The following is a 26,043-nucleotide window of genomic DNA, read 5'->3' as shown; positions in this document are numbered from 1 at the left end:
ATGGAGGAAAATATGAAGTTTGCTACAGTGGAAGACACTGTAGAATACCACCTGTTCCTGATACCAGATGAACCAAGGGACCCAGAAGAACACAGAGAGATTCTTCAAAAGTACATTGAGAAGATAATGACCCAGTTTGCACCTATGCTGGTCCCCTATATCTGGCAGAATCAGCCTTTCAATCTCAAATATAAACCTGGGAAAGGTAAGGCTCTTTTGCTTATTTTGCTTTGATATGTGTGACTTTTAATGTCATTCTGACAACAATGATGTATAATAGTACACAGTTCATTCAGTGTTAGGAGATTTTTTTTAAATTAATTAATTTATTTATTTTTGGCTGTGTTGGGTCTTTGTTGCTGCGTGCGGGCTTTCTCTAGTTGCGGCGAGCGGGGGCTACCGTTCATTGCGGTGTGCGGGCTTCTCATTGCGGTGGCTTCTCTTGTTGCAGAGCACGGGCTCTAGGTGCGTGGACTTCGATAGCTGTGGCATGCGGGCTCAGTAGTTGTGGCTCGTGGGCTCTAGAGTGCAAACTCAGTAGTTGTGGCCCACGGGCTTAGTTGCTCCATGGCATGTGGGATCTTCCCAGACCAGGAATTGAACCCGTGTCCCCTGCATTGGCAGGCGGATTCTTAACCACTGCGCCACCAGGGAAACCCTGTCAGGAGATTTATATCCTGAACTTTTTATGGTGTTTGCCTCTATTCAGTTAAGCCCTTGAACTTAAAAAAAAATTTTTTTTTTAATTCATGTTGATGGATGCTTTCTAATAGTCATTATCTTAGGAACTAATATATATTCAACATTATTAAGACATGGCTCTTCTTTTGAACTTTAATTACTATGCCATAATGTATCTAGGTACCTATACTAAACAGGTTCAGGCATCTGGCTTCCTTAACCATAGTTCTTTTAGCTGTTATTCTGTATTCCTCAGTCTTGATAGTATGTTTACTAGGCTGCCTTTCACATAGTTGTTTTGGTAAGGATCTAAGAGTGGCTCTGCTTGGCTTATAAAGAGAAATAATTGAGCTAAATGACCATTATTTGCCACTTGGAAGCATTTTGAGGTTCCTTCACTGCTTCCCTGTATTGTCAGTGCTTGAGATCTGACCTCTGGCCAAATATGGTACTTTGTCCTGTCATTTCTTATAACTTTACTAAAATGAATTATGGATAGGTGACCAAGGCTCTACTCATGCAGTGACTTCTGTGGGGTCTTATTTCAGATCAGGAGCCTGGCATCTTGTGATACCATCATTCTGGCTTTCAATTTAGTGCTTATCTGTTTCCTTTTGGCTAGCAGTTGCCAAATGCAAAACGTTAATTTTATTAAACACCTATATACTGAAACATGTGATATTTATTGGCAAGAACACTGTCCCATTAGCACAGCCAAAACCAATTCCCTACCTTTTTTCTAGAAAATCATTTTTACACAGTGTTTTCTTGTCTTGCTTAATGGGATTGCTAGCCACCTAGTTATCAAGCTTGTTAGTAGTTCAGAATCATCCTCAACTCCTCACTTCACCGTGTTCAGTCAGGCACTAAATCCTAGTGTGATTACCCCTAAAATATGACCCCTCTCTACATCTGTTTGGCTACAGTCTAGGCCCCCTTAATCTCTTCATCTGGAAGACTACAGTAGCCACCTAACTAACCTCTCTGGTTCCAGTGTCTGCAGTTCCTGACACTGTTGCCAGCTACCTTTGTAAAACACAAATTTGACCATGTCGCTCTCCTGCCTAACATCCTTCAGCAGTTCCTCATTGCTTCTGGATGAAATTCAAATTGAAGTTTAATATGTAAGGTAAATAAAAATAGACACCCTAACTGGAGCTTCTATACTTGGTGAAACTTGGGGAATCTGGAGTAGGGAGAAGAGTTGGTTGGGTAGTTATTCCCAACTGTTTGGGGTTTCTTTTTGCCATGGTAGCTCTTGAGACACTCCTCAGCACACTTGTTTGACCTTCATTCTGTTAATATGGTATATTACATTGGTTGGTTTTCTTGTGTCAGATCATCCTTGCATTCCAGGAATAAATCCCACTGGGTCATGGTGTACAATCCTTTTAATGTGTTGTTGAATTCAGTTTGCTAGTGTTTTGTTGAGGATTTCTGCATCATTATTCATCAGGGGTATTGGTCTGTAGTTTTCTTGTACTGTCTTTGTCTGACTTTAGTATTAGGGTAATGCTGGCCTCATAAAATGAGTTTGGGAATGTTTCCTCCTCTTCATTTTTTTGGTAAGAGTTTGAGGAGGATTGATGTTAATTCTTCTTTAAATGTTTGGTAGAATTCTCCAGTGAAGTCATCTAGTCCTGGGCTTTTCTTTGTGCAGAAGTTTCTGATTACTAATTCAGTTTCCTTACTAGTTATAGATCTGTTCAGATTTTCTATTTCTGCACAATCCAGTCTTGATAATTTGTGTGTTTCCAGGAATTTATGCATTTCTTCTAAGTTATCCAATTTGGTGATGTACAATTGTTCATAGTGTTCTCTTACAGTCCTCTTTATTTCTGTGGCATAGGTTGTAATATCCTCTTTCATTTCTGATTTTAGTTATTTGAGTCTTTTCTCTTTTTTCTTAGTTAATCTAACTAATGTTTTGTCAATTTTGTTGATCTTTTAAACAAACCAACTCTGTTTAATTGATTTTTTAAATATTGTTTTTCTATTCTCTGTTTCATTTATCTCTGCTCTAATCTTCATTATTTCCTTCCTTTAGCTTTGAGTTTAGTTTTTTCTTCTTTTTCTAGTTTCTTAAGGTATAAAGTTAGGTTGTTGATTTGAGATCTTTTATAACTATAAACTTCCTCATAGCACTGCTTTCACTGCATCCCATCTTTGTGGCATGTTGTGTTTTTGTTTTCATTTGTCACAAGATATTGTCTAATTTCCCTTGTGATTTCTTCTTTAGCCCATTGGCTGTCTGAGTGTCTTGTTTAAGTTCTACATATTTTTGGATAATGCACTTGTTTGAAAATTTCTGCTGATATTCCCAGAACACGCTATTGTCTGTCATGCCTCTGTGTTTTTGCACATGTACATGTTCTCTCTTTCTGGAAAGCCTACTTCTGGTCATTTCTCCAGATGAGTGTAGCTCAGATATCACATACTTTATGCTCACATAGCCCTCAGTGTATACCTCTGTTCATCATCTTGTTTTGTGATGCTTGGTTGTCTATCTCCTGTTGTCTAGACCCTAAGCTCCTCAAGAATAAGCTTCTTGTATCTTGTTCAGGATTGCAACCCCAGCTCCCAGTATAATACCTGGAGCATAGCCAGTCAATAAATGTTTGTTTAATTGAATGATTACTTGTACTTTTATTTGCACTGGTATATTTATTTGGTTATATGATTGCTTTTCTCTTGTTTTTAGGAGGTGTACCTGCTCATATATTTGGCATGACAAAGTTTGGAGATAACATTGAGGATGAATGGTTTATTGTTTATATAGTAAAGCAAATTACAAAGGAATTTCCAGAGTTAGTAGCAAGGTATTATAGCTTTATTAATAATTCTAAAGGAACTCTATTATTGAAAATGACTACATTTTTATCCATTTAGTAGTATTTTTTTCTGTAGTCTGGTGGAAACTGTACAAACTTGGGATGTAGATTTTAAATGTGACTTCTGTATTTTCTTCCTTTTCTCTTGTGACTTCCTTTTCTTGAAGAAGAATTAAAGAATCATTTGAGAGTTCAACTTCAAAAAAATTTCAAACAAAACCTGCTTATTTTAGATTTTCTCTTTTTATTGTTATGAAAGAAAAAATACACATGGTAAATAAAATTCAAACAATACAAAAGGGTGTACTGCTCTGACTTCCCAAAAGTAATCACCATCAAATTTCTTGTGTCTTTAAAAAAAGAAATTCATCTACAGATGTACATATTTCACAGATTTCTTTACTGTGTCTTCCTCTATTAGACTATAGCTATATTTTATGGGAAATCATATACAGAAGAAATTTAAAGAGGAATCAGTGCGCAATTTTATGGACAGGAAGCAAAGTAGATGATAGTGCATTCTAATTCAGTTTTTAAAACAGGAATGGATAATTCTCTGTAATTCCCAAGTTTTGCCAGCAGAGGGCGCTTCACACACTTAACATATGTCCTACTTTTCCTCATCAGCCCCCAAATTCTGGTCTTCTATCCACCCAGTCTTTTCCCCAGCAGAACAAGAAGAAAAAAACAACAACAATTTTGGAAACTTGTTACTATATCAAAATTTCAGGCATACATAAAAGTAGAGAGATGGGTACCTTCATGTACCCATCACCCAGCTTCAGTAATTATCAACTTCTGGTGATTCTTATTTTATTTACTTCCTTCCCCGCTCCCCCATCACATAGCAAGATTATTTTAAAACAGATCTCCAGTATTATGCCATTTGATTTTTAAATACTTCAGGATGTAAATCTAAGAGATAACAAACACTACTATTACCATACCTACAAATACATAGCAATAATTTTTTAACGAATGATAGAATTTTAAATGAACAACACAAAAATAGTAGTTTCTGTCTTTACTAGGATAATAAGAAGGGGGCAATACCTTTCATGTGCTGATTCTGATTTTTATACATGTAATGATGGTTCATACCTACACACTAGGCCTCTAAAGCTCTTTAATAGGCATCTACTGTCTTGTCGGATTTTTTTTAAAAATTAGAAAAAGCAAGAAGTTTTTCCTCTATGTCTCTACCAGATTAATATTCCTAAAGTAGAGCTCGAACCATTTTACTACGCTACTCTAAAACCTTTCATTCATTTTGTCTATAAAATTAAACTCATTGATTCTCATTGATTCTGCCAACATTTAAAGCTCTTCACAAAATGATATAACTGTGCTTTTCTAGTCTTTTTCTTTATTCGTTGTCATTCTTCAAATACCTACCTTAACTTGCTACCTCCATGATTTTGCTTATGCTCTTCCCTCTCCCAAGAACATCTCTCCTTTTCTCCGTATATTGTTATCTCCACGCATTAAAAGTGAAAAATATCTAGAACAGTATATATAATATGCTACCTTTTCTGCGACAAGAGAAGAAAGAATTTATATTCCTATCGGCTGGATTACACATAAGCAAACTCTAGAAGGATAAACAAGAAATAACAATGGTGAAGGGGTTGGGCATATAGATACGAAAGCAGGAAGGAGACTTCTTCATTGTATAACTTTTTATGTATTTTTTTAAAGTTTTAACCATGTGACTGTATTACCTATTCAGAAATTTAAATTTTTTAAAAGTCATGCAAATGAGGCAAAACAAAATTATCTTTCAAGGCCCAGTAATACCTCCTCCATAAAGGTTTTCCTAATCTTGGCTATATGTGATTTTTTTTTTCTTTTGAAACCCATAGTACTTTATATATTTTTTTCTATTGTTATTTATTTATGTACTTATTTTTCTCTCCTTATCACCCTCACCTAAGGCATTCCTCCTTACAATCTTAGAGTCTCCTTCAGTGCTTAATGGTATCTTAAGCATTTTGCTTAATTATAGAAATCTACACATGGTATATACTCATATATTTACTAAGATGAAGGAGAAAATGTATTAGAACAAATCTGTTTGATTATTAGCAAATATGTGCTTTTTTGAATATAAAGTTAGAACTTCTTTTGCATTAGGATTGAAGACAATGACAGTGAATTCTTGTTAATAGAAGCTGCTGACTTTCTCCCTAAATGGTTGGATCCTGATAATAGTGCCAATAGGGTAAGTATATCCAAGTTTGGAAAATCTACGGAGGTGAGATCATGTTGCAACATTTTCATATGCACCGAGAGTTTGTCACTGCCTGGTATGAAAATTAAAACATCATTTTGCAGGTGTTTTTCCATCATGGGGAGTTGTGCATTATTCCTGCACCAAAGAAACCTGGAGCAGTATCCTGGTTACCCACCACACTCCAAACAATCTCACAAGCACTGAATATAATCTCAACACACCCAGAAAAAATTTTGGCTTCAGAATCTATACGAGCTGCTGTGAATAGACGCATCAGTGGGTAAGAAAAATAACACTTTCACTGCTAGTCAAGGAGCCTTTTGATTTCATGTCGCTCAAGTCTTCTGTTGAATCTGGAATTTCTTTCGCCTAGATTAATGCTAATTTTCATGCTGTCTTAATCCTTCGTGAAATTGACCAACAAATTAAACTTACGTGTTTTAAAATCAGGAAACAGATGTATCTTTTAATTTCCATTTAAAAGTGTCATAGGCTCAATATTTTTGCATTTATTTACCTTAGATATTATGGCTAAGTATTATGTAGATCCATAGATAGAAACTTTCAGACCTTTAGAAATGAAAACCTAAGTGAGCACAATTGTGTTCAGGCTTTTTCTGTGGTTCTGGGTGTATATATGGGATTCTTTGACCTAGGTGGAGCACCTTAGGCTCTATTCAGAAGAGAATACCTTAGTCTAATAACATACTAATTCAGCCATTCAAATTTGAGTACCTATTAAATGTTTAGCACCATTCAGGTCTTTTTTTTTTTTTTTTTTTTTTGCGGTACATGGGCCTCTCACTGTTGTGGCCTCTCCTGTTGTGGAGCACAGGCTCCAGATGCACAGGCTCAGCGGCCATGGCTCACGGGCCCAGCTGCTCTGCGGCACGTGGGACCTTCGCGGACCGGGGCACGAACCCGTGTCCCCTGCATTGGCAGGTGGACTCTCAACCACTGCGCCACCAGGGAAGCCCCATTCAGGTCTTAACAGTATTAAACATTTCTTTTAGCTTCGCTTCAGTACACTTTGTACCATTTTTTAGGAGAATAAATTCTGATTTTATTTTTTATTGGAGCACCTTAATCCCTTTTCTTTATTTTCCATTTCTTCCCACTTTTTCTGTCTCTCTTCCTTCCTGTAGTCTTTAGTATATAGAGTATCTTTCTTTTTTAATTAATTAATTTTTTTGGCCGCACGGCTTGCAGGATCTTATTTCCACAACTAGGGATTGATCCGGGACCGCTGGCAGTGAAAGTGCCAAATCCTAACCACTGGACTGCCAGGGAATTCCCTACAGTATCTTTATCTTCACCTCTCTTGTCACTTTTTCCATCTCACTCTTGATGAACCAAGACAAGATAAAATGTTAAGGGGGAAGTAAATGGTATAAGAATCCTAGATGTTTACATATCATAAAATAAAAATAATTACGTTATCTGTCACAGATATCCAGAAAAAATTGAAGCCTCCCTTCATCAAGCACACTGCTTCCTTCCAGCTGGCATTGTAGCAGTGCTAAAGCAGCGCCCCAGATTGGTGGCTGCAGGAGTCCAGGCATTTTACCTCCGGGACCCCATTGACCTGCGAGCCTGTCGTATATTCAAGACATTCTTGCCTGAAACACGAATAATGACTTCGGTAAGCTAGTTCTCTTGGTCATTTAGTTTCTCTCACTGGAAATAAAATTGAACATTATTTAATTGTTCACTAGAAAAAAATTGGAAATATTCTGTTTCCTCATAGCAAGTTAATATACATTTAAAAATTTTTTCTTTTCTCCCATCCAGGGGAGGAAGACTGTAAGAGACCTGACTCCTTATTTTATATCTCAATGTTTCCTAGCTATTTTTGACCATATTTTCCCTATTTGAGTAGTTATATCCTCTTAACAATAAAACATTTCATTTCTTCCAGAGAATTAAGAATTATTCTATATCATCCACCCACCAAAATTGCTGTGTAATATAACTAATGATTTGAATTACCTTAGTGATAACTAAATATAGACAAATGAAGGTAAATTTTATGGGTATATGAATTACATCTCCGTAAAGCTGTTACTAAAAAATGTAGGCAGTAAATAGGTTGGATCTTCTTTGCATTTACATGAATATGAAGCTCATAAATGAAGTTACTCTGAAGTTATTATTAACTATGAAATGATATTCAAATTTTTAATTTCAGGAAAAGACTCACATATTTTGTGCCCCAATGTCCAGGTCACTTTCACTAAATGTCTGTATGCACAGTTGGTGCAACAAAGGTTTGTGCCAGACCTGCGGAGTGGATACAGGCTGCCTCCTCCATCTCATCCCCAATACCGAGCCCACGAATTGGGCATGAAGTTGGTAATGTTAAACCAGAAAATTTTATTTTCTTCCTTTATGTCAAAGGGCTCTTAAGAGAATAATGACAGAGCTTAGAAATCTAGATATATACCCTATTAATGTGAGAATGTAGTAAAATGTGGCACTTCAAATAAGAAGGAAAAGTGGATTATTCAGTAAGTGATGATAAAACTGTGAAGCCATCTGAAAAATTAAAGTTGATTACCTCACACCTATGCCAAAATAAATTCCAGTTGGACCAAATATTTAAATGAAAAAAACGAAACCATAAAATTTGAAAGAAAACATAGGAAAACTTTAGAAAATCTGAGTAGGAAAGGCCATTCTAAGCACGACTTGAAACTAGAAACTGTGAAAGAAAAGATTGATAAATTGGATAATATAAAAATTAAGCGGGCTTCCCTGGTGGCGCAGTGGTTGAGAGTCCGCCTGCCGATGCAGGGGACACGGGTTTGTGCCCCGGTCCGGGAAGATCCCACATGCCGTGGAGCGGCTGGGCCCGTGATCCATGGCCGCTGAGCCTGCACGTCCAGAGCCTGTGCTCCGCAACAGGAGAGGCCACAACAGTGAGAGGCCCACGTACAGCAAAAAAAAAAAAAAAAATTAAGCACTTCTGTATGAAAAAAACATAAATGTAGTCAAAAGACAGTAAACCTGGTGAAAGTGTAAAATATATTTGCTATTTAAATTTATTTTATTTTTGGCTGCATTGGGTCTTCGTTGCTGCACATGGGCTTTCTCTAGTTGTGGCGAGCAGGGACTACTGTTCGTTGCAGTGTATGGGCTTCTCATCACGGTGGCTTCTCGTTGCAGAGCGTGGGCTCTAGGTGCGCAGGCTTCAGTAGTTGTGGCACACGGGCTTCAGTAGTTGTGGTGTGTGGGCTTCAGTAGTTGTGGGTCGCGGGCTTATTTGCTCTGTGGCATGTGGGATCTTCCCGGACCAGGGCTCGAACCCGTGTCCCCTGCATTGGCAGGCAGATTCTTAACCACTGCACCACCAGGGAAGCCCTATATTTGCAGTTTAAATGATAAAGAGTAAAAAAAACTAGTAAATGACAAAAGTTGATTTATCTAATATATAGCATTCCCACAATTCAATATAAAAAAATAGTACTAATCAATCAAAAAATGATCAGAAAGCATTAACAGTCCACAGAAAAGGAAATACAAATGATTTTTATGAAAAATGTTGACACTTGCTCATAATAAAAGAAATGCAGTTTAAAGCTACAAAATAGTATTTTTCACCATTTGATTGGCAAGTATCCATAAGTTTGATAATATATACTGGGTTTGTAAAAATACATAAAGAGGTACCCTCAAACATTATCGATAGGAATATAAGTTGAATCAGTCTCTTAGAACATTTTGTCACTTTCCATAACATTTAAAATGCACAAACCCTTCTGCTCAGCATTTTCACTTCCAGAAATCTATCCTCCATATATTTTACTTGTGCACAAAGACGTACGAAGATACTCATGAAAGCACTGTTTATAGTAGCAGAAGATTGGAAACTACCGAAATGTCTGTTAGTAGAGGAGTAGTTGCATAAATTATGGTCTGTCCATGAAGTGGGATGGATAAATTTATATCTGCTCATATGAAACGATCTCCAAGGTATATCACTATGTGAAAAGGAAGGTTCAGAGCAAGGTTCAGTATGTTACCATTTAGTGATAAAAGGGATGGAGTAGGAGGATGTACATATGCAGACACACACATATCTGCTTGAGTGCATAGATTACTTCTGAAAGGATATGTAAGGAATTGGTGACAGTAGTTTTCTCTAGAGTGATCAGGGAAGCCCCCGATTAGAATTATTTTGCCATGTGCATTTACTATATTTTTTAGCCAAAGGACTCTTAAAATGAAGTGATTCCCTCCCTTTACTATGCCTGAGACTATGTTTAATTCATTTATAATTCTGTTAGACAAGAAACCTTTTGCAAGCCTTTTTTTCTTTTTTTGTGAATTTTATTTTATTTTTATACAGCAGGTTCTTATTAGTTATCTATTTTATACATATTAGTGTATACATGTCAATCCCAATCTCCCAATTCATCCCACCACCACCCCCACTTACCCCCCGCCCCCCACTTTCCCCCCTTGGTGTCCATACGTTTCTTCTCTACATCTGTGTCTCTATTTCTGCCTTGCAAGCCTTTTTTAAGCAAACAAGAAATAAGTTTAAATTTCTAGTTTTTTAATTATTGAGAAAAGAAATCTCTTTGAGGAAAATAAGAATCTTTGTTTTATATTATTTGCTTCCCCTTTATAATTTTTAATAATCTGTAGAGATTAAGAAACTTGGAAATAAAGTCAGATTTTTTTTTCCTAAAATTCAGAAAGTGTTATAAATGTCCACATACCCATGTGTCCATCACCTAGTTCTTGAGTGTGGTTAAATGGAAAGAAATTAACCTAATAATAAAAATTCTATCTTTTCCATCTAGGCTCATGGATTTGAGATCTTATGCTCCAAATGTAGCCCACATTTTTCTGACGCCAAGAAATCTCTTGTGACTACCTCACCGCTCTGGGCTGGCTTCCTTGAAAGTCTGAAAAAGAATGATTACTTTAAGGTAGGACTTGCAATGCATTTTTTAAATTGAACATTCCAGGGTAAGTCAAGCCAGTGATTTAAAGTTCTATGTCCATATTTAATGTGTGACATAATTGTAGGAATTAGAGTTGAAAGGGACCATTCTAGCTTGGTGGTAATGAGGGAGTGTCTATAAACTGTTTCCAATATTTTAGAAAAAATAATAACATCTATATAAAGTGATAAAAGTTATTATTTGTATCAGATGAACAACTTGCACAGATCTATAAAGCAAACATGAAGACACCAAATAGAAAAGTTAGCAAAGACATGGATTAAAAATTTACCTGACCTAAATGGGAAGGAAATCCAAAAAAGAGGGGATATGTGTATACGTATGGCCGATTCACTTTGCTGTACAGCAGAAACTGACACACCAGTGTAAAGCAACTATACTCCAAAAAAAAAAAAATTGCTAAAAGACAACTACTAAATTTCTCTTAAAATATTCACTCTCACAAGTAGTAAAGATAACCATATTAACATAATAATAAAGACTGTTTTTCACATATGTAAAAAGGATATGAATGATATTCAGTGCTGTTGAGAATATAGTGAAAATAATACACCTATACATTGCTGATAACATCGTAATAGAACCTTAACTGGGAAGTAATTTGATAGTGTATTCCAAGAACTACAGAAAGGTTCAAACTTGGAACCTTCAATTTAAATCATCTACTTTGGGCTTCCCTGGTGGTACAGTGGTTCAGAATCCACCTGCCAATGCAGAGGACATGGGTTTGAGTCCTGGTCCGGGAGGATCCCACATGCTGCGGAGCAACTAAGCCGGTGTGCCACAACTACTGAGTCTGCACTCTAGATCCCACAAGCCACAGCTACCAAGCCCGCGCACCTAGAGCCCATGCTCCACAAGAGAAGCCACCGTAATGAGAAGCCCGCGCACAGCAACAAAGACCCAATGCAACCAAAAATAAATTAATTAATTAATTAAAAAAATAATAATAAATCATCTACTTTAAGGAAACATCCAAGAAGTAGAAAAGTCCTTAAGAATATGATGATTTTAAAGACTGTGTAGTGGTATGGAAAACTACTTATATTATAGTTTTGTTTGTTTGTTTGTTTGTTTTTGCACTACACGGGCCTCTCACTGTTGTGACCTCTCCCGTTGTGGAGCACAGGCTCCGGACGTGCAGGCTTAGTGGCCATGGCTCACAGGCCCAGCATGTGAGATCTTCCTGGACCGGGGCATGAACCTGTGTCCCCTGCATCGGCAGGCGGACTCTCAACCACTGTGCCACCAGGGAAGCCCTAGTATATTTTTTAAAGAATATAAAATATTAAGTATGAATGCCACCATAAACATGCATGTGACAGATAGAAATGGTAGTTAAGGTGGGATTATGCTACTTTTTGGCTCAATTTGTACTTTGCTTTATAAATTAATTACTAGTTAATCAATTATTTCTTAATAATGAGTTAAATAATAGAAAATGATAGAAAACCTTCCAAATTGGAAAGAGGCCCTTAATGGTGAAAAGGATGAGGGACCACTACATTTAACCTAGTCCCTTTTTTGAAGAAACTGGAGCCCAAACAGGTACATCAGTGACAAAACAGGGACTAGGACTCAGGCCTCATGATTTTTGAACAATATTTATATCGTACACTGCCTCCCTGAAAGTTGCTGGTGAGCAGATTATTTTAACGATACCATATATATAATGTTCTGATGGGCATTATTATTTTTTTAGGGACTGATAAAAGGTTCTGCTCAGTACCAGGAAAGGCTAGAAATGGCAAAGAACTACTTCCAACTCTCCGTAAACCGGCCAGAAAGGTGAGTTTATCGCTACCTGAATAGATCGATTACTTGCCAGAAGTTAAGGAGTTACTTACTCTTGAGATAGTTGCAGACGTTGGAGTTTCCATATTTAAAAGTTAATGGCCAGGCTCATGACTACTGAAGGAGCGGGGGTTAGGGAGAGGAAGTGTTGTTACAGAAGTTTGCTGGCACTGGCAGCCGTCACCACCATCACCACCACCATCATCATCATCATCATCATCATATAATGGCTAACGTTTATTGAGTACTTACAAAGCATAGGCCACTAACTTGTTTAATACCCCTTAAAGCCCTGTGAAATAGGTACAATTATTATTTTCCCTATTTACAGCTCAGAAGCCGAGGCCAAGAGAGATTAAATAATTTGCCAAAGGTTACACAGCTAATAAGTGACAGACCTAGGATTTAAACTCAGGCAGTCTGGTATTGAGCCATGTGCTTAATTCCTATGGGAGTTCTGGGCTGTGTTTAGATTTTTTAGGTGGATCTGAAACGCAGGATGAAGCAGGCGTTCACCTTCCAAATCAAATCTCATTCTAACATGCCGTACATTTTCTGGGGGAAGAAAGAAACGAACACAGGGTTGGAAGGAAATGGCTCCCCTTTAAAATTTGATAAAATTGAGTTTCAGTTCTGGTAATGGTGGAGTAACATATCAGAATAACCCCGTGCTAATTACAATGATAAACCCTGGACAGAATATAAAAAACAGTTATTTGAAGACAGTGGAGAACAACAAAAGCAGGCAAAAATCAAAGGGAATAGGACCGTTGAAAGAAGAAAATCACATTTGTCTGACTTGTCCCTTGAGGGTACTTCTAGTCAGTGTGGCTCAAGGAAATTGGAGCTCCTGCAGAAGGTCTTATTGGGCTGAGGAATCAAAGGTCAGAATTTGAATATTGGAAAAAATTCAGTTTGTGTTTGCAAAATTGAATTTGAGATACTTAAAGCTATTAAATAACATGAAAGAAATAACTTTGTATATGTTATGGTTAAAAAGGTCCTCAGTTGTGTGTGGGTGTGTTTTTTGTTTTGTCATTGGGCTTTTTTTTTTTTTTGCTCAAACCAATCTGGTTTTGAACCCGTCATTTTTGCCAGCATCTCAAACATCACATATTTGTGTAATAAAATGTTCTTTGAAGACTGCATGAAGCAAAGTTGATGCTGAGAGAACTCTAACCTCAGTGTCTGTGAGGTGGTAATGACTTTACAGCAGTCTTTACTCTTTTGTAAGTGTCTAGGGGTGCCTTTGTATCATTCCCATCAGTTTTATGTCAGTAATTGGAAAAGATGATGCCTTCTTAGGGTATCCTTTAAGAAAACTTGGGAGGGCTTCCCTGATGGTGCAGTGGTTGAGAGTCCGCCTGCCGATGCAGGGGACACAGGTTCATGCCCCAGTCCGGGAAGATCCCACATGCCGTGGAGCGGCTGGGCCCGTGAGCCATGGCCGCTGAGCCTGCATGTCCGGAGCCTGTGCTCCGCAACAGGAGAGGCCACAACAGTGAGAGGCCCGTGTACCGCAAAAAAAAAAAAAAAGAAAAAGAAAACTTGGGAAAGAAAGTAAAGGAGGTGGCCCTCATAGTTAGGAGGATCTCCCCCTATGATGATCCCTGTCTCCTCTAGGAGACCACTCCCCTTGTTGAAAAGTGTTACCTTATAGTCTTAGGTTGAAGAGAAGTTCAGAAATGAGGGAGACTCATATATAGGAGAGTTAGGGCTTCTCCCACAAAATAAGATAGATTGATGGTTGGGTAGTTCTTTTTAAATATAATAAAGTTTTTTGTTGCTATAAAAGTAACATATTCATTCATTACAGCAAATACAGAAAGACGTAAGAAGGAAAAAAATTTATATCATGAGTAAACCACTATTACTATTCCAATCTACTGCCTTCCAGGATTTTTTTCCCCATAACCAGTTGATTTTTTTTTTTTTTTTTTTTTTTTTTGCGGTACGCGGGCCTCTCACTGTTGTGGCCTCTCCCGTTGCGGAGCACAGGCTCAGCGGCCACGGCTCACGGGCCCAGCTGCTCCACGGCATGTGGGATCTTCCCGGACCGGGGCACGAACCCGCGTCCCCTGCATCGGCAGGCGGACTCTCAACCACTGCGCCACCAGGGAAGCCCACCAGTTGATTTTTTAAACATTTTTTATACTATATAGAAATCTTGTATCCTGTTCATAATTTTTACTCGTTACGATCTTTCATTTTCCATGACCTTAAAAAGTTTTGATAAGCATATTTTTAAATAGCCACACAGCATTTTAGCAAATGGACCATAATTTACTTATTGCAAATAGCTTAAATATCCAACATTTTAATGAGTGTTGCAGGAGAGGCTCCCATTCACCAAACCAGGGTAACTTCTAAACAGTTTGAAACCAAACTCCCATCTCCCTCCAGACCTCTTCTTTACTTCCCAATGTTCTTTTTTATTAGCTGAATTAATATCATAGACTGTTTCCTACTGTCTTTTAATAGTACCACCATCCTCCTTATCACCCAGACCTCCTGGCTCTCCTTGGATCCAGTCCTTAGATCCTGTTTACTATTATCTTGTGTCTTGTATTCTTTTTCCTTACTGCCCAGCTAGCTACTCTACTTACTTTAATTCTTGAACTATGGCTATACCTAAACTTGTTTCTCATCCTCTAGAGACTCTTCTCTTCCAGATCAACCATTAGAGCCCAGAGAATCTGCTTGAAGTATGTCTTCAATCATGTTACTCCCCTCCCCTAAAAATTATTAGAGATTGTAATAGCGAAAAATTACAAAGAATCTAAGTGTCCATCAATAGTAGATAAAGGAATTGCAGTGTATTTACCTGATGGCCTACTTCCATTAGTTAACCAGAGATTAGCTAAATATCCATAAATCTAATTCAGGATCTCTCAACCTTGACACCGTTGACACTTTGGACCAGATGATTCTTTGCTGTGGGGGACTGTCCTGTGCATTAGTATAAGATGAAGCAACATTCCTGGCCTCTACCCAGGAAATTCCAGTAGGACTGGCTCCCCTCTCCCCACCAGTTGTGACAACCAAAAATGTCACCAGACATTGCCAGATTGTCCCCAGTTGAGAACCACTGGTCTAAATGAATAGATTTCAGAAACATAATGCTGAGGGAAAAAAGCAAGTTTTAAATTTGTAAAATGCGGGTGCTATGCATATAAATTGTAAAAATACACAAAATATCATGTATTATGTATAGATACATGTATCTATATTCACTCAATAAATATTTATTATCTCCTTTGTGCCAGGCCCTATTCCAGGCACTGGGAATGCAGCGAGTGAACCCAAAGTCTCCCTGCCCTTATGGAGCTTATATACTAGTGTAGGAGAAAGGCGGTAAACCATTATATGATGTTAGATGGTAATGAGTACTTTGAAGAAAAAGCAGTGTTTGGGGAGAGAGATATAAGGGCTCCTCTTCTAGATAGGTTGGCCAAGGAGTTTTTCTTTCAGAAGAGATCTAGGGAAGTGAGGGAATGAGGCAGACAGGTATTTGAGGGAGTAACATTTCAGGTAAAGAGAACAAAACAGTAAATACAACAAATAGTACACACACACTCTCTCTGTCTCTGTCTGTCTCTATCTCTATCTCTATCTCTATCTCTGTGTGTCCCTCTCTCACACACACACTCAGTGGCCCAGGAGGATTCTTGTGAGAGCAATCGCCTTTGGGTAGCAGAGAAATGGATTGGAACTGGGAGTGTTGACCATCAAAGGAAACTAACTTTATCTATCATATTTTTTTGTAAGTACACGCACATATTACTAGTTTGGTTTTTATGTTAAATGTATAAATGTAATCATATAATTAGACTAGAGATAAGTATAACAATATTATAATTCTGGGTGGTAGAGATATGGGCATTTATTGTATTACCTTTTCAACTTGTCTATATTATTTAAATCTCATAAAACAAAAATTAAAAATAACAAAGAAGCCATCAGTCATCACCTGCTCCTTATTTCATTGAGTCTAAACTTAGCCATTTCACGCTTGCTGTGCTGTCATCCCAGCCCATCTTTTCAGCCTCGGATTCCACCCTTAAGCCAAACTGAACCCCATTTGCTCTCTGAACATGTTCCTCACTTCCCTGCCTCTATACAAATGCTCATTTTTCCCCTCGCGTAGTTTCTCTACCCTATCTTACCTGTCAAAATCCTCTTGATTCTTTAAGGCTTAATTCAACTTCTTCCATTATCTCTCTTTTTTCTTTAAACTTCTCTGCCTCCACCCCAGGGAATGTAATTACCTTCTCCTATGACTCTTTTTTTGTTTGTTTGTTTGTTTTTTGTTTTTTTTTTGTTTTTTTTTTTTTTTTGCAGTATGCGGGCCTCTCACTGTTGTGGCCTCTCCCGTTGCGGAGCACAGGCTCCGGACGCGCAGGCCCAGCGGCCATGGCTCACGGGCCCAGCCGCTCCGCGGCATGTGGGATCTTCCCGGACCGGGGCACGAACCCGCGTCCCCTGCATCGGCAGGCGGACTCTCAACCACTGCGCCACCAGGGAAGCCCCTGTTTGTTTGTTTTTATTTGTTTTTATTTTTGGCCGTGGTGGGTCTTCGTTGCTGCGCACGGGCTTTCTCTAGTTGCGGCAAGCGGGGGCTACTCTTTGTTGCGGTGCATGGGCTTCTCATTGTCGTGACTTCTCTTGTTGTGGAGCACAGGCTCTAGGTGCGTGGGCTTCAGTAGTTGTAGCACTCAGACTGAGTAGTTATTGGCACGTAGGCTCAGTAGTTGTGGCTTGCGGGTTCTAGAGCGCAGGCTCAGTAGTTGTGGCACACGGGCTTAGTTGCTCCGCAGCATGTGGGATCTTCCTGGGCCAGGGATCGAACCTGTGTCCCCTTCATTGGCTGGCGGACTCTTAACCACTGTGCCACCGGGGAAGCCCTCCTATGATTCTTTGTATTGATAGCATTTGGTATTCCTCTATGACTTTATATGTTTGTAATTTATTATGATTATTTGTATATTTCTTTTCTCTCTCCTAGTAATATTTACATATTATGGAGTAGGGATAGTTTCCTGTTACCCACATGAGTTAGCAGGGTGTGCAAATGTTTATTAAATGAATGCAAGTCCATTATATAACTTGATTTGCTCCATTATAAATAGTTCAGACAGGGTTCCATGAACGGGTTCCATGAACTTATATAACAAATCACATCACCATCACAAAATAACTCACTCATCATGTGAATAATCTCTGTGTGTATTTCACTATCAGTTTATAGTAGGAGGAGCACAAAATAGTATCAGAAGACTTGATTTCAAGCCTCTGCTCTGTCCAACTAAATGACCTTGCAAAACTTATAGAAATTCACTGGGCTCTGGTTTTATCATTTGTAAAACAGGATTATTACCTCCTCATAATAGTAAGTAGAAGGCTAAATGTGAAAGTGTATTTGAGGACTTCCCTGGTGGTGCAGTGGTTAAGAATCCGCCTGCCAATATAGGGGACGCGGGTTCGAGCCCTGGTCTGGGAAGATCCCACATGCCACGGAGCAACTAAGTCTGTGTGTCACAACTACTGAGCCTGCACTCTAGAGCCTGTGAGCCACAACTACTGAGCCCACGGGCCACAATTACTGAAGCCCGCGCATCTAGAGCCCATGCTCCGCAACAAGAGAAGCCACTGCAATGAGAAGCCCGCGCACCACAATGAAGGATAGCCCCCTCTCGCCACAACTAGAGAAAGCCCACGTGCAGCAGCAAAGACCCAACACAGCCAATCAATCAATCAATCAATCAATTAATCTAATAATAGAAAAGAAAATGTATTTGAAGTGCTAGCCTAGCATTTAATATAGGATAGATTAATTTTTGTTTTGTTTATTTTTTGGCTGCATTGGGTCTTTGCTGCTGCGCGCGGGCTTTCTGTAGTTGTGGCGAGCGGGGGCTACTCTTCCTTGTGGTGCGCGGGCTTCTCATTGCGGTGGCTTCTCTTGTTGTGGAGCACAGGTTCTAGGCGCGCGGGCTTCAGTAGTCATGGCACGCAGGCTCGGTAGTTGTGGCTTGCGGACTCTAGAGCGCAGCCTCAGTAGTTGTGGTGCACAGGCTTAGTTGCTCCGCGGCATGTGGGATCTTCCCGGACCAGGGATCGAACCCATGTCCCCTGCATTGGCAGGTGGATTCTTAACCACTGCGCCAACAGAGAAGCCCTGACAGATTAATTTTTGTTCATACTTTATGCATGCTAGATTAATTTTTGTTCATATTTTCTTCTAGGTTTTCTTTTCCTCGTATATGTGATATATATAAATTGAAAGAGTGATACTAAATCAACAGCTTCATGATAGTGTTCCATGGAGCCTGCTGCAGATCCAAAGCGGAAGGCAGAATGGGCAGGTTTCCGAGCCTCCAGCCTCCATTTCAATCAAAGCAGTCTTTCAGGATCTTTTTTTTAGCTTTACTGAGGTGTAATTGACAGAATTACAAAATTATAAGATATTTAAAGTGTCATCGTAGTGATTTGATATACCTATTCATTATGGAAAGATTCCCACCACCGAGTTAATTAATAGATTCATCACCTCACATATTTATTTATTATTATTATTTTTTGGCTGCATTGGGTCTTTGTTGCTGTGCGCGGGCTTTCTCTAGTTGCAGCGAGCGGGGGCTACTCTTTGTTGCGGTGCGCGGGCTTCTCATTGCAGTGGTTTCTCTTGTTGTGGAGCACGGGCTCTAGGCGCACAGGCTTCAGTAGTTGTGGCTCACAGGCTCAGTGGTTGTGGCTCGCGGGCTCTAAAGCACAGGCTCAGTAGTTGTGGCTCATGGGCTTAGTTGCTCCATGGCATGTGGGATCTCCCCAGACCAGGGCTCAAACCCATGTCCCCTGTGCTGGCAGGTGGATTCTTAACCACTGCGCCACCGGGGAAGCCCCACATATTTATTTCTTGTGTATGTGTGTGGGAATAATTTTTACTCTCTTAGCAGATTTCAATTATGTAATACTGTGTTATCAACTCTAGTAACCATGTTTTACATTAGATCCTGTGACTGTATTTATCTTATAGCTGAAAGTTTGTCTTTTTACCAGCCTCTGCTTATTTCCCTCACCCCCTAGTCCCTGACAACCACTTTTTTATTCTGTTTCCATGAATTTGACTTTTTTTTTAAGATTCCACATATAAGTGATCCCATGCAGTATTTTACTTTCTCTGTCTAGCTTATTGCATTTAGCATAATGCCTTTAGGGTACATCCATGTTGTTGCAAATGGCAGGATTTCTTTCTTTCTCATGGCTGAATAATATTCCATTGTGTGTATGTATATCACCGTCTATCTGTCTATTTATTCCACATCTTTATCCATTTATCTGTTGATGGACATTTAAGTTGTTTCCAATCTTAGCTATTGTGAATAATGCTGCAGGGAACATGGGTTTGCAGACATCTCTTTGAGATCCTGTTTTCATTTTCTTTGGATAAATACCCAGAAGTGGGATTGCTGGGTCATATGGTGGCTGTATTTTTAATTTTTTGAGGAACCTCCATACTGTATTCCATAGTGGCTGTATCAGTTTGCATTCCCACCAACAGTGCACAAGGGTTCCCTTTTCTCCACATTCTTTCTTTTTTTTGGCCACACCACGTGGCATGTGGGATCTTCCCCGACCAGGGATCTAACCCGTGCCCCCTGCATTGGGAGCATGGAATCTTAACCACTGGACCACCAGGGAGTCCCCTTTTCTCCACATTCTTGCCAACACATGATCTCTCTTGTCTTTTTGATGATAGCCATTCTGACAGGTGTGAAGTGGTATCTCGTTGTGGTTTTTATTTGCATTTCCATGATGATTAGTTGATGTTGAGCACCTTTTCTTGTCTTGTATGTCTTCTTTGGAAAAATGTCTATTCAGTTCCTCTGCCTATTTTTAAATCAGATTGCTTGGAGGGGGTTTTGCTGTTATGAGTTCTTTATATATTTTGGATATTAACCCTGTATCATATGTACGGTTAGCGAATATTTTCTCCCATTCTGTAGGTTGCGTTTTCATTTTGTTGATGATTGCTTTTCCTGTGCAAAGCAGTTTTTCTTTTTTTTTTTGGCTGCATCACCCAGCTTGTGGAATCTTAGTTCCCTGATCAGGGATTGAACCCGGGGCAGCGAAAGTGCCAAGTCCAACCACTGGACCACCAGGGAACTCCCCAGAGCAGTTTTTCTTTGAGCACTTTTATATTCTGGTGAAATTTTGAGAAAAAGGATTCTGTGTCCTAAACAAATGTTTAAAAACAAATTAAACTAGATAATCCCTTCCAACTTTAAAATACTCTGTTTTCATGATTATTATTCTAAGCTCTCATTAAATACCCATGTCTTTGATTTTTTATAGCTCTCATGCTATGAGCCCAGGTGAAGAAATCTTAACGTTATTACAGACAATACCATTTGATATAGAAGAGCTTAAGAAAGAAGAAGCTAATCTTCCCCCAGAAGATGGTAAGTGATGGACCAGGATAGAGCAGAGGGGTTAGAAAGAATTGAAACATTCCACTAAGTCTCAGAGGGTCATTTCCTGAGAGTACCTGTCATGTGAGTATAGTATGGCAGTGTCATGCCTCTTTTTCAGATGACCAGTGGTTAGATCTCTCACCAGATCAGCTGGACCAGTTGCTGCAGGAAGCTGCTGGTAAAAAAGAACCAGAGCCCGTTTCCAAGGGGCAGGAGGAGAACTATGACTTAACTCAAGTCTCAGAGAGCATGAAAGCTTTCATATCCAAAGTCTCAACCCACAAAGGAGCAGAGCTGCCTCGGTAATTTGTGTTAAAGTATAAATATCTAAATGGTTATAGCCTATATGTTGACATCATCCAGTCATTGCCAGTTCTCTCTCTCTTTCTTTTCCTTTTTCTTTGTTTAAATTTTTTTTTAAATAAATGATTTCTACTGCTTTGTTTTCATCTTTTGGTGCCTAGTACTATAATAACTTACTTATCTGGAGTCAGATTTCTAGTAACCTGATCCATTATGATCATTGAAGTAAGCCGAAGAGACCACTCAGCAGATGTAAAGGCCACCACCCCAGAGCTGTGCAGAGGGCAACCATGTACTTTATTCTTTAGACTTTTACTCAGAATTTTATGGACTCCTAACTTCTAGTTCTCATCAAGCTCAGACTTCTGATCTCCCACCCTCAAGCAGATTGGAAGCTTCAAACTCAAAAGAGGGGGATAAAAGTGTTTATCAGAGGAAGAAATAATAACAGAAGAAATGAGATGTTACATTTGGCAAGTAATAGGGAAAAAAGGTAGATAGAATTGTTACTTGCACAGCAAATATATCTTCATTAATGTTGATGCTCATTAGCCTCATGAGAAGATTATGTTTAGTATTCTCTCTTTAAGAAAGCAGAGATAAGGGAAGGTTTGTTCTTACTTATTTTTAAAGACTTGGTTCTTAAAAAGATAAACTTTATTTAAATGAACTTGGATAAATAACAACTTCTGCTAATGTTAGATATATCTTACGGAAGATGGAGGGTGGGTAGATCCCTAAATCAGCGTAAATTAAATGTGCATAATCAAAGTGCAGTTTTTACCTTTATTTCATCAATCTTTCCCATTTCTGTTGCCCTATCAGTAAGCATAATGATTTTTAAAATTTAAACTACAATTTTCCTTGCTGTGCCTCTTTTGAGAGTATATCTCTGGAGTGTTCCTAAGAATGGCACCAGTTTACAAAAAGTTTCAAAGAGTTTTGTTTGGTATAAATTGTCTTTTTCCTTTAATCTTACAGAGAACATTCTGAGACTCCAGTCACTTTTGATGCAGATGCTTTTCTTAATTATTTTGATAAGATCTTAGGTGAGTTACAGTGTGATGTTTATTTTCATTTTGCAAGTGTAAGTAGTATAGCAATTGCTAGAACATTGGAGCATTGGATCTCATTTGCTTTTTTTTTTTTTAATGATTTTGAGTTGCTTTCAACCATTAATTATTGCCCTATTGAATGATTTTGCAGAGGATGCCTTGCTTAGTGTCTGACATAGTAGCTGTTCATTAAATCTTTGTTGAATGAATGAATGCTGTGTGTTTAGATAGGGTTTTACATGGGCTCCTGTATTACAGTTTTTTTTCTCTTTTAGACATACTGCACGTAAACACTAATAGCCCAATTTTTAAAAAATCAGCAAAGGATATAAACAGGCTTTGAAGAATAAATATAATCAATAAATATAAACAGGCCTTGAAGAATAAATATAATCAATAAATATTTTAAAATACTTAACTGTTTCTAGTAAGCAAGTAAATACACAATAAAAATAAGAACTTTTTTTTTGCCCATGATATTGGCAAAAATTTAAAAGATTGATAATAACCAGTTTTCTCAAGAGTTGGAGAAATGAGCACTGTCAAACTGTGGGAGTAGAAGTGTAAGTTGTCTTTTCTCAAGGCAGTTTGGTACTCCAGAATGTTCAGAAACTTTGACTTAGCTATTTCACTTCCAGGAATTTAATTTATGAAAAAGTTATATATGCTAAGATGGTGATTGCAACATTGTTGTAGCAAAAATTGGATTATAGTTCAGTTTTACAAAAAAAAATGTAGAAAAGCAAACCATAGTTCAATATGTATATATATAACAAATATGTTTTATATATATGTACATATACACACAAACACAGAATTGCATAAAAAAAGGTCTGGGTACCCACTGAACTGTGAAAAGATCTTTAACTCTGGGAAGAGAGTGAAATGTGAGACAATTCTGTATAACTTGAATGTTTACATCAAAATGTATTCCTGGATTATGTAGTTTTTAAATTTTTTAAGTAAAAAATTTTAATTAATTGAATTCACATTAAAAACAAAAAGCTGGGCCTCCCTGGTGGCGCAGTGGTTGAGAGTCCGCCTGCCGATGCAGGGGACACGGGTTCGTGCCCCGGTCCGGGAGGATCCCATGTGCCGCGGAGCGGCTGGGCCCGTGAGCCATGGCTGCTGAGCCTGCGCATCCGGAGCCTGTGCTCCGCAACGGGAGAGGCCACAACAGTGAGAGGCCCGCGTACCGCAAAAAAAAAACCAAAAAGCTGAATCTTTCAGCTCAGCCTGTGTACTTTTCTGCAAGTGTTTGCCAGCAGTACCATTTTCTGGAGGGGATTTTTCTGAAGTAGTTTGCCTAATATTCGCTCTTTTTTGCAGATAACATTCTAATTATTTTGAGATGTGTAATCACTCCAAAAAAATTTAATGAGTGGCTCTTTCTGTGTTGGGGTCTATGTAGGTTCAAGGCCCCATTACTCAGACTCTGATGATCTGGATGAGGAAGACTCTGAATGTTTAGATAGTGATGATGACTTGGATCTTGAAACACAGGAGCCTGGGGAAGAAGCATCTGTAAAAGGAACTCTTGATGATCTCAAGTCATACATGGCCCAGATGGACCAGGAACTCGCACATACCAGCATTGGCAAAAGTTTCACCACCCAGAAGCAAATGGTATGTGTGTGTTTAACCTCTTTCCCTTTTGAGTCTAGTACAAAGGATAGCTAAAACCATATTTTATCTTAGGTTTTCTTTTCTTTTTGTCTATTTGATTCATGATAATTTTCTGTGATGAATTTTTTAATTTGAATAAATAAGAATGCTAATTTTTTCCTAACACTGGTAGGATGACGGATTATTGATTTTCTTAAACATAAGCTTGACTATATTACTTATTCTATGTTATCTATCAGGATTTTTTTTTTAAGTCATGTGATATGTTCAAATTAGTATGTGGTTGCATACTCCTACGAATAGCTTAAATTGATTTTAAAAAAAGAGAAAGGAGGGCTTCCCTGGTGGCTCAGTGGTTGAGAGTCCGCCTGCCGATGCAGGGGACACGGGTTCGTGCCCTGGTCCGGGAAGATCCCACATGCCGCGGAGTGACTAGGCCCGTGAGCCATGGACGCTGAGCCTGCGGCGTCCGGAGCCTGTGCTCCGCAACAGGAGAGGCCACAACAGTGAGAGGCCCGCGTACCGCAAAAAAAAAAAAAAAAAAAAAAAGAGAGAGAGAAAGGATATTAAATATCAAAGTAATTTTCAAGTCTTAATAGTGTTTGTTTTATATGTTTCTCTTATGTAGAGCCAAATTTAGAATTCGTCTTCCACTCGTGTTTTTATCCTAGTTTTTATACCAGCACTGTCGAACCACAGATAGAAAGAGAATGGACCCTGGAGTCTCATGGGCTGGGTTTGAAATCCAGCTCAGCTATCCACTGTGAATGTATCCATTAACCAATAATCTTCATGTCATAGAATGAACGTGAGAACCAAATGAGACAACAGTAAAACCCATAATGAGCCCTTAATTAATGTCATTCCCCTTGCTTTGATTATCTTAACCACATTTAAAACTAATCACTTTTAGTATTGCCAAAACCTACTAGAAACCATACATTAGGTTTTAATGTGAATATGAACTGCCTGAAGATCTTGTTAAAATATAGATTTTGGTTAAGTATGTCTAGGGTGGGCCTGAGATTTTACATTTCTAACAAGTTCCCAAGTGATGGATGTGCTGCTGGTCCATGGACCACACTTTGGGTAGCAAAGATATAAAAATCTATAGATCAAGCTGCAATCTCTCAGATTCTTTCCTCAGCCTATGAAATTAGAGGCTCAAGTACCAATTCACAGTCTCTGTGGTTGGATCCCACAAGGCCTCAGGTTTTTATTTTGTTTTCTCCTTGGGGTGGGGGTTGTGGGTAGGGAAGAAATCTCACTTCTTTCATGTAGAGAAAATTTAGATTCTTTTTTTTTTTAGTGTTCATTTTGTCTGTTTATTTCTTTTAAAACTCTTAGGCAAGCTATAAAGTTACCTCCTTAACTCTGGTTATCTCCCTTGGGCTATTTCAAAATCGGGAAGATATCCATTTAATTTGCAGAAACTTATCCTAGGGAGAAGTGTGTTTTAATCTTCAGAACCAAATTTTAATATGTGTGTTAAATTACATAGTTTATTATTAGACTTCATTTTTATTTTCTATCAAGAAGGGGATTTCCTTTCTAATACGGAAACCAATTTTACATTGTTGCTTATTTAGCTTTTTAAGGTAACTACCATCCAACCTAATAGCATATTGTACCATGATTTTCTTTTCCCTCCATGAACAAGGAGCCTCTATCCCAGACTGCCAGTAACAATTCAGAGGAGGAAGATTCTGGTGCAGGAGGATCTGTTATGACACCAGTGGATATAGACCTGAACCTGGTTTCAAACATACTGGAATCCTATAGTTCCCAAGCTGGACTGGCAGGACCTGCTTCCAACCTTTTACAAAGCATGGGTGTGGAGCTGCCTGACAGCGCTGATCACAGACCCATAAGTAAGCCAACAAAAGATTAGCCAGCAAACCTAGCCTCTGTTTTTTCTTCTTAAATAAATATTGAGTCTGACTATGCTCATTTCTAGTTTTGATTACACATTTAGTAAAAATGTTTTCTTCATTTTAAGTTCACAGATTAACTTCTCCTCTTCAAGCCCCAAGTGTTGCCCTCTCTGCACAAGTCTTTATGATCTCAACTCTGGGA

The 26,043-nt window shown here is 38.6% G+C and overlaps 1 protein-coding gene across 3 annotated transcripts; it reads left to right on the top strand.

The window, feature by feature from the left end:
- On the top strand, positions 1-25,905 carry ECD (ecdysoneless cell cycle regulator; the record flags this gene model as incomplete). Of its 3 annotated transcripts, none has more annotated exons than XM_079718918.1 (13): positions 1-205; positions 3,383-3,500; positions 5,646-5,733; positions 5,847-6,025; positions 7,195-7,387; positions 7,969-8,097; positions 10,554-10,682; positions 12,421-12,506; positions 20,865-20,971; positions 21,102-21,285; positions 22,268-22,335; positions 23,753-23,967; positions 25,628-25,905. In XM_079718918.1, the coding sequence occupies 13 exons, from the start codon at positions 1-3 to the stop codon at positions 25,856-25,858; spliced, it is 1,932 nt and encodes a 643-aa protein (XP_079575044.1). In that variant the 3' UTR covers positions 25,859-25,905. The 3 variants fall into 3 exon arrangements, with proteins under 3 accessions (XP_079575044.1, XP_079575045.1, XP_079575046.1); XM_079718919.1 differs by having other exon boundaries at positions 23,753-23,973; XM_079718920.1 differs by lacking the exon at positions 7,969-8,097.
- Between the last annotated feature and the right edge of the window lie 138 nt (positions 25,906-26,043).

This window comes from Hyperoodon ampullatus, assembly GCF_949752795.1.
Source record: "Hyperoodon ampullatus genome assembly, chromosome: 1".
NCBI lineage: Eukaryota > Metazoa > Chordata > Mammalia > Artiodactyla > Ziphiidae > Hyperoodon > Hyperoodon ampullatus.
This window is presented reverse-complemented; position numbering and strand designations above follow the sequence as displayed.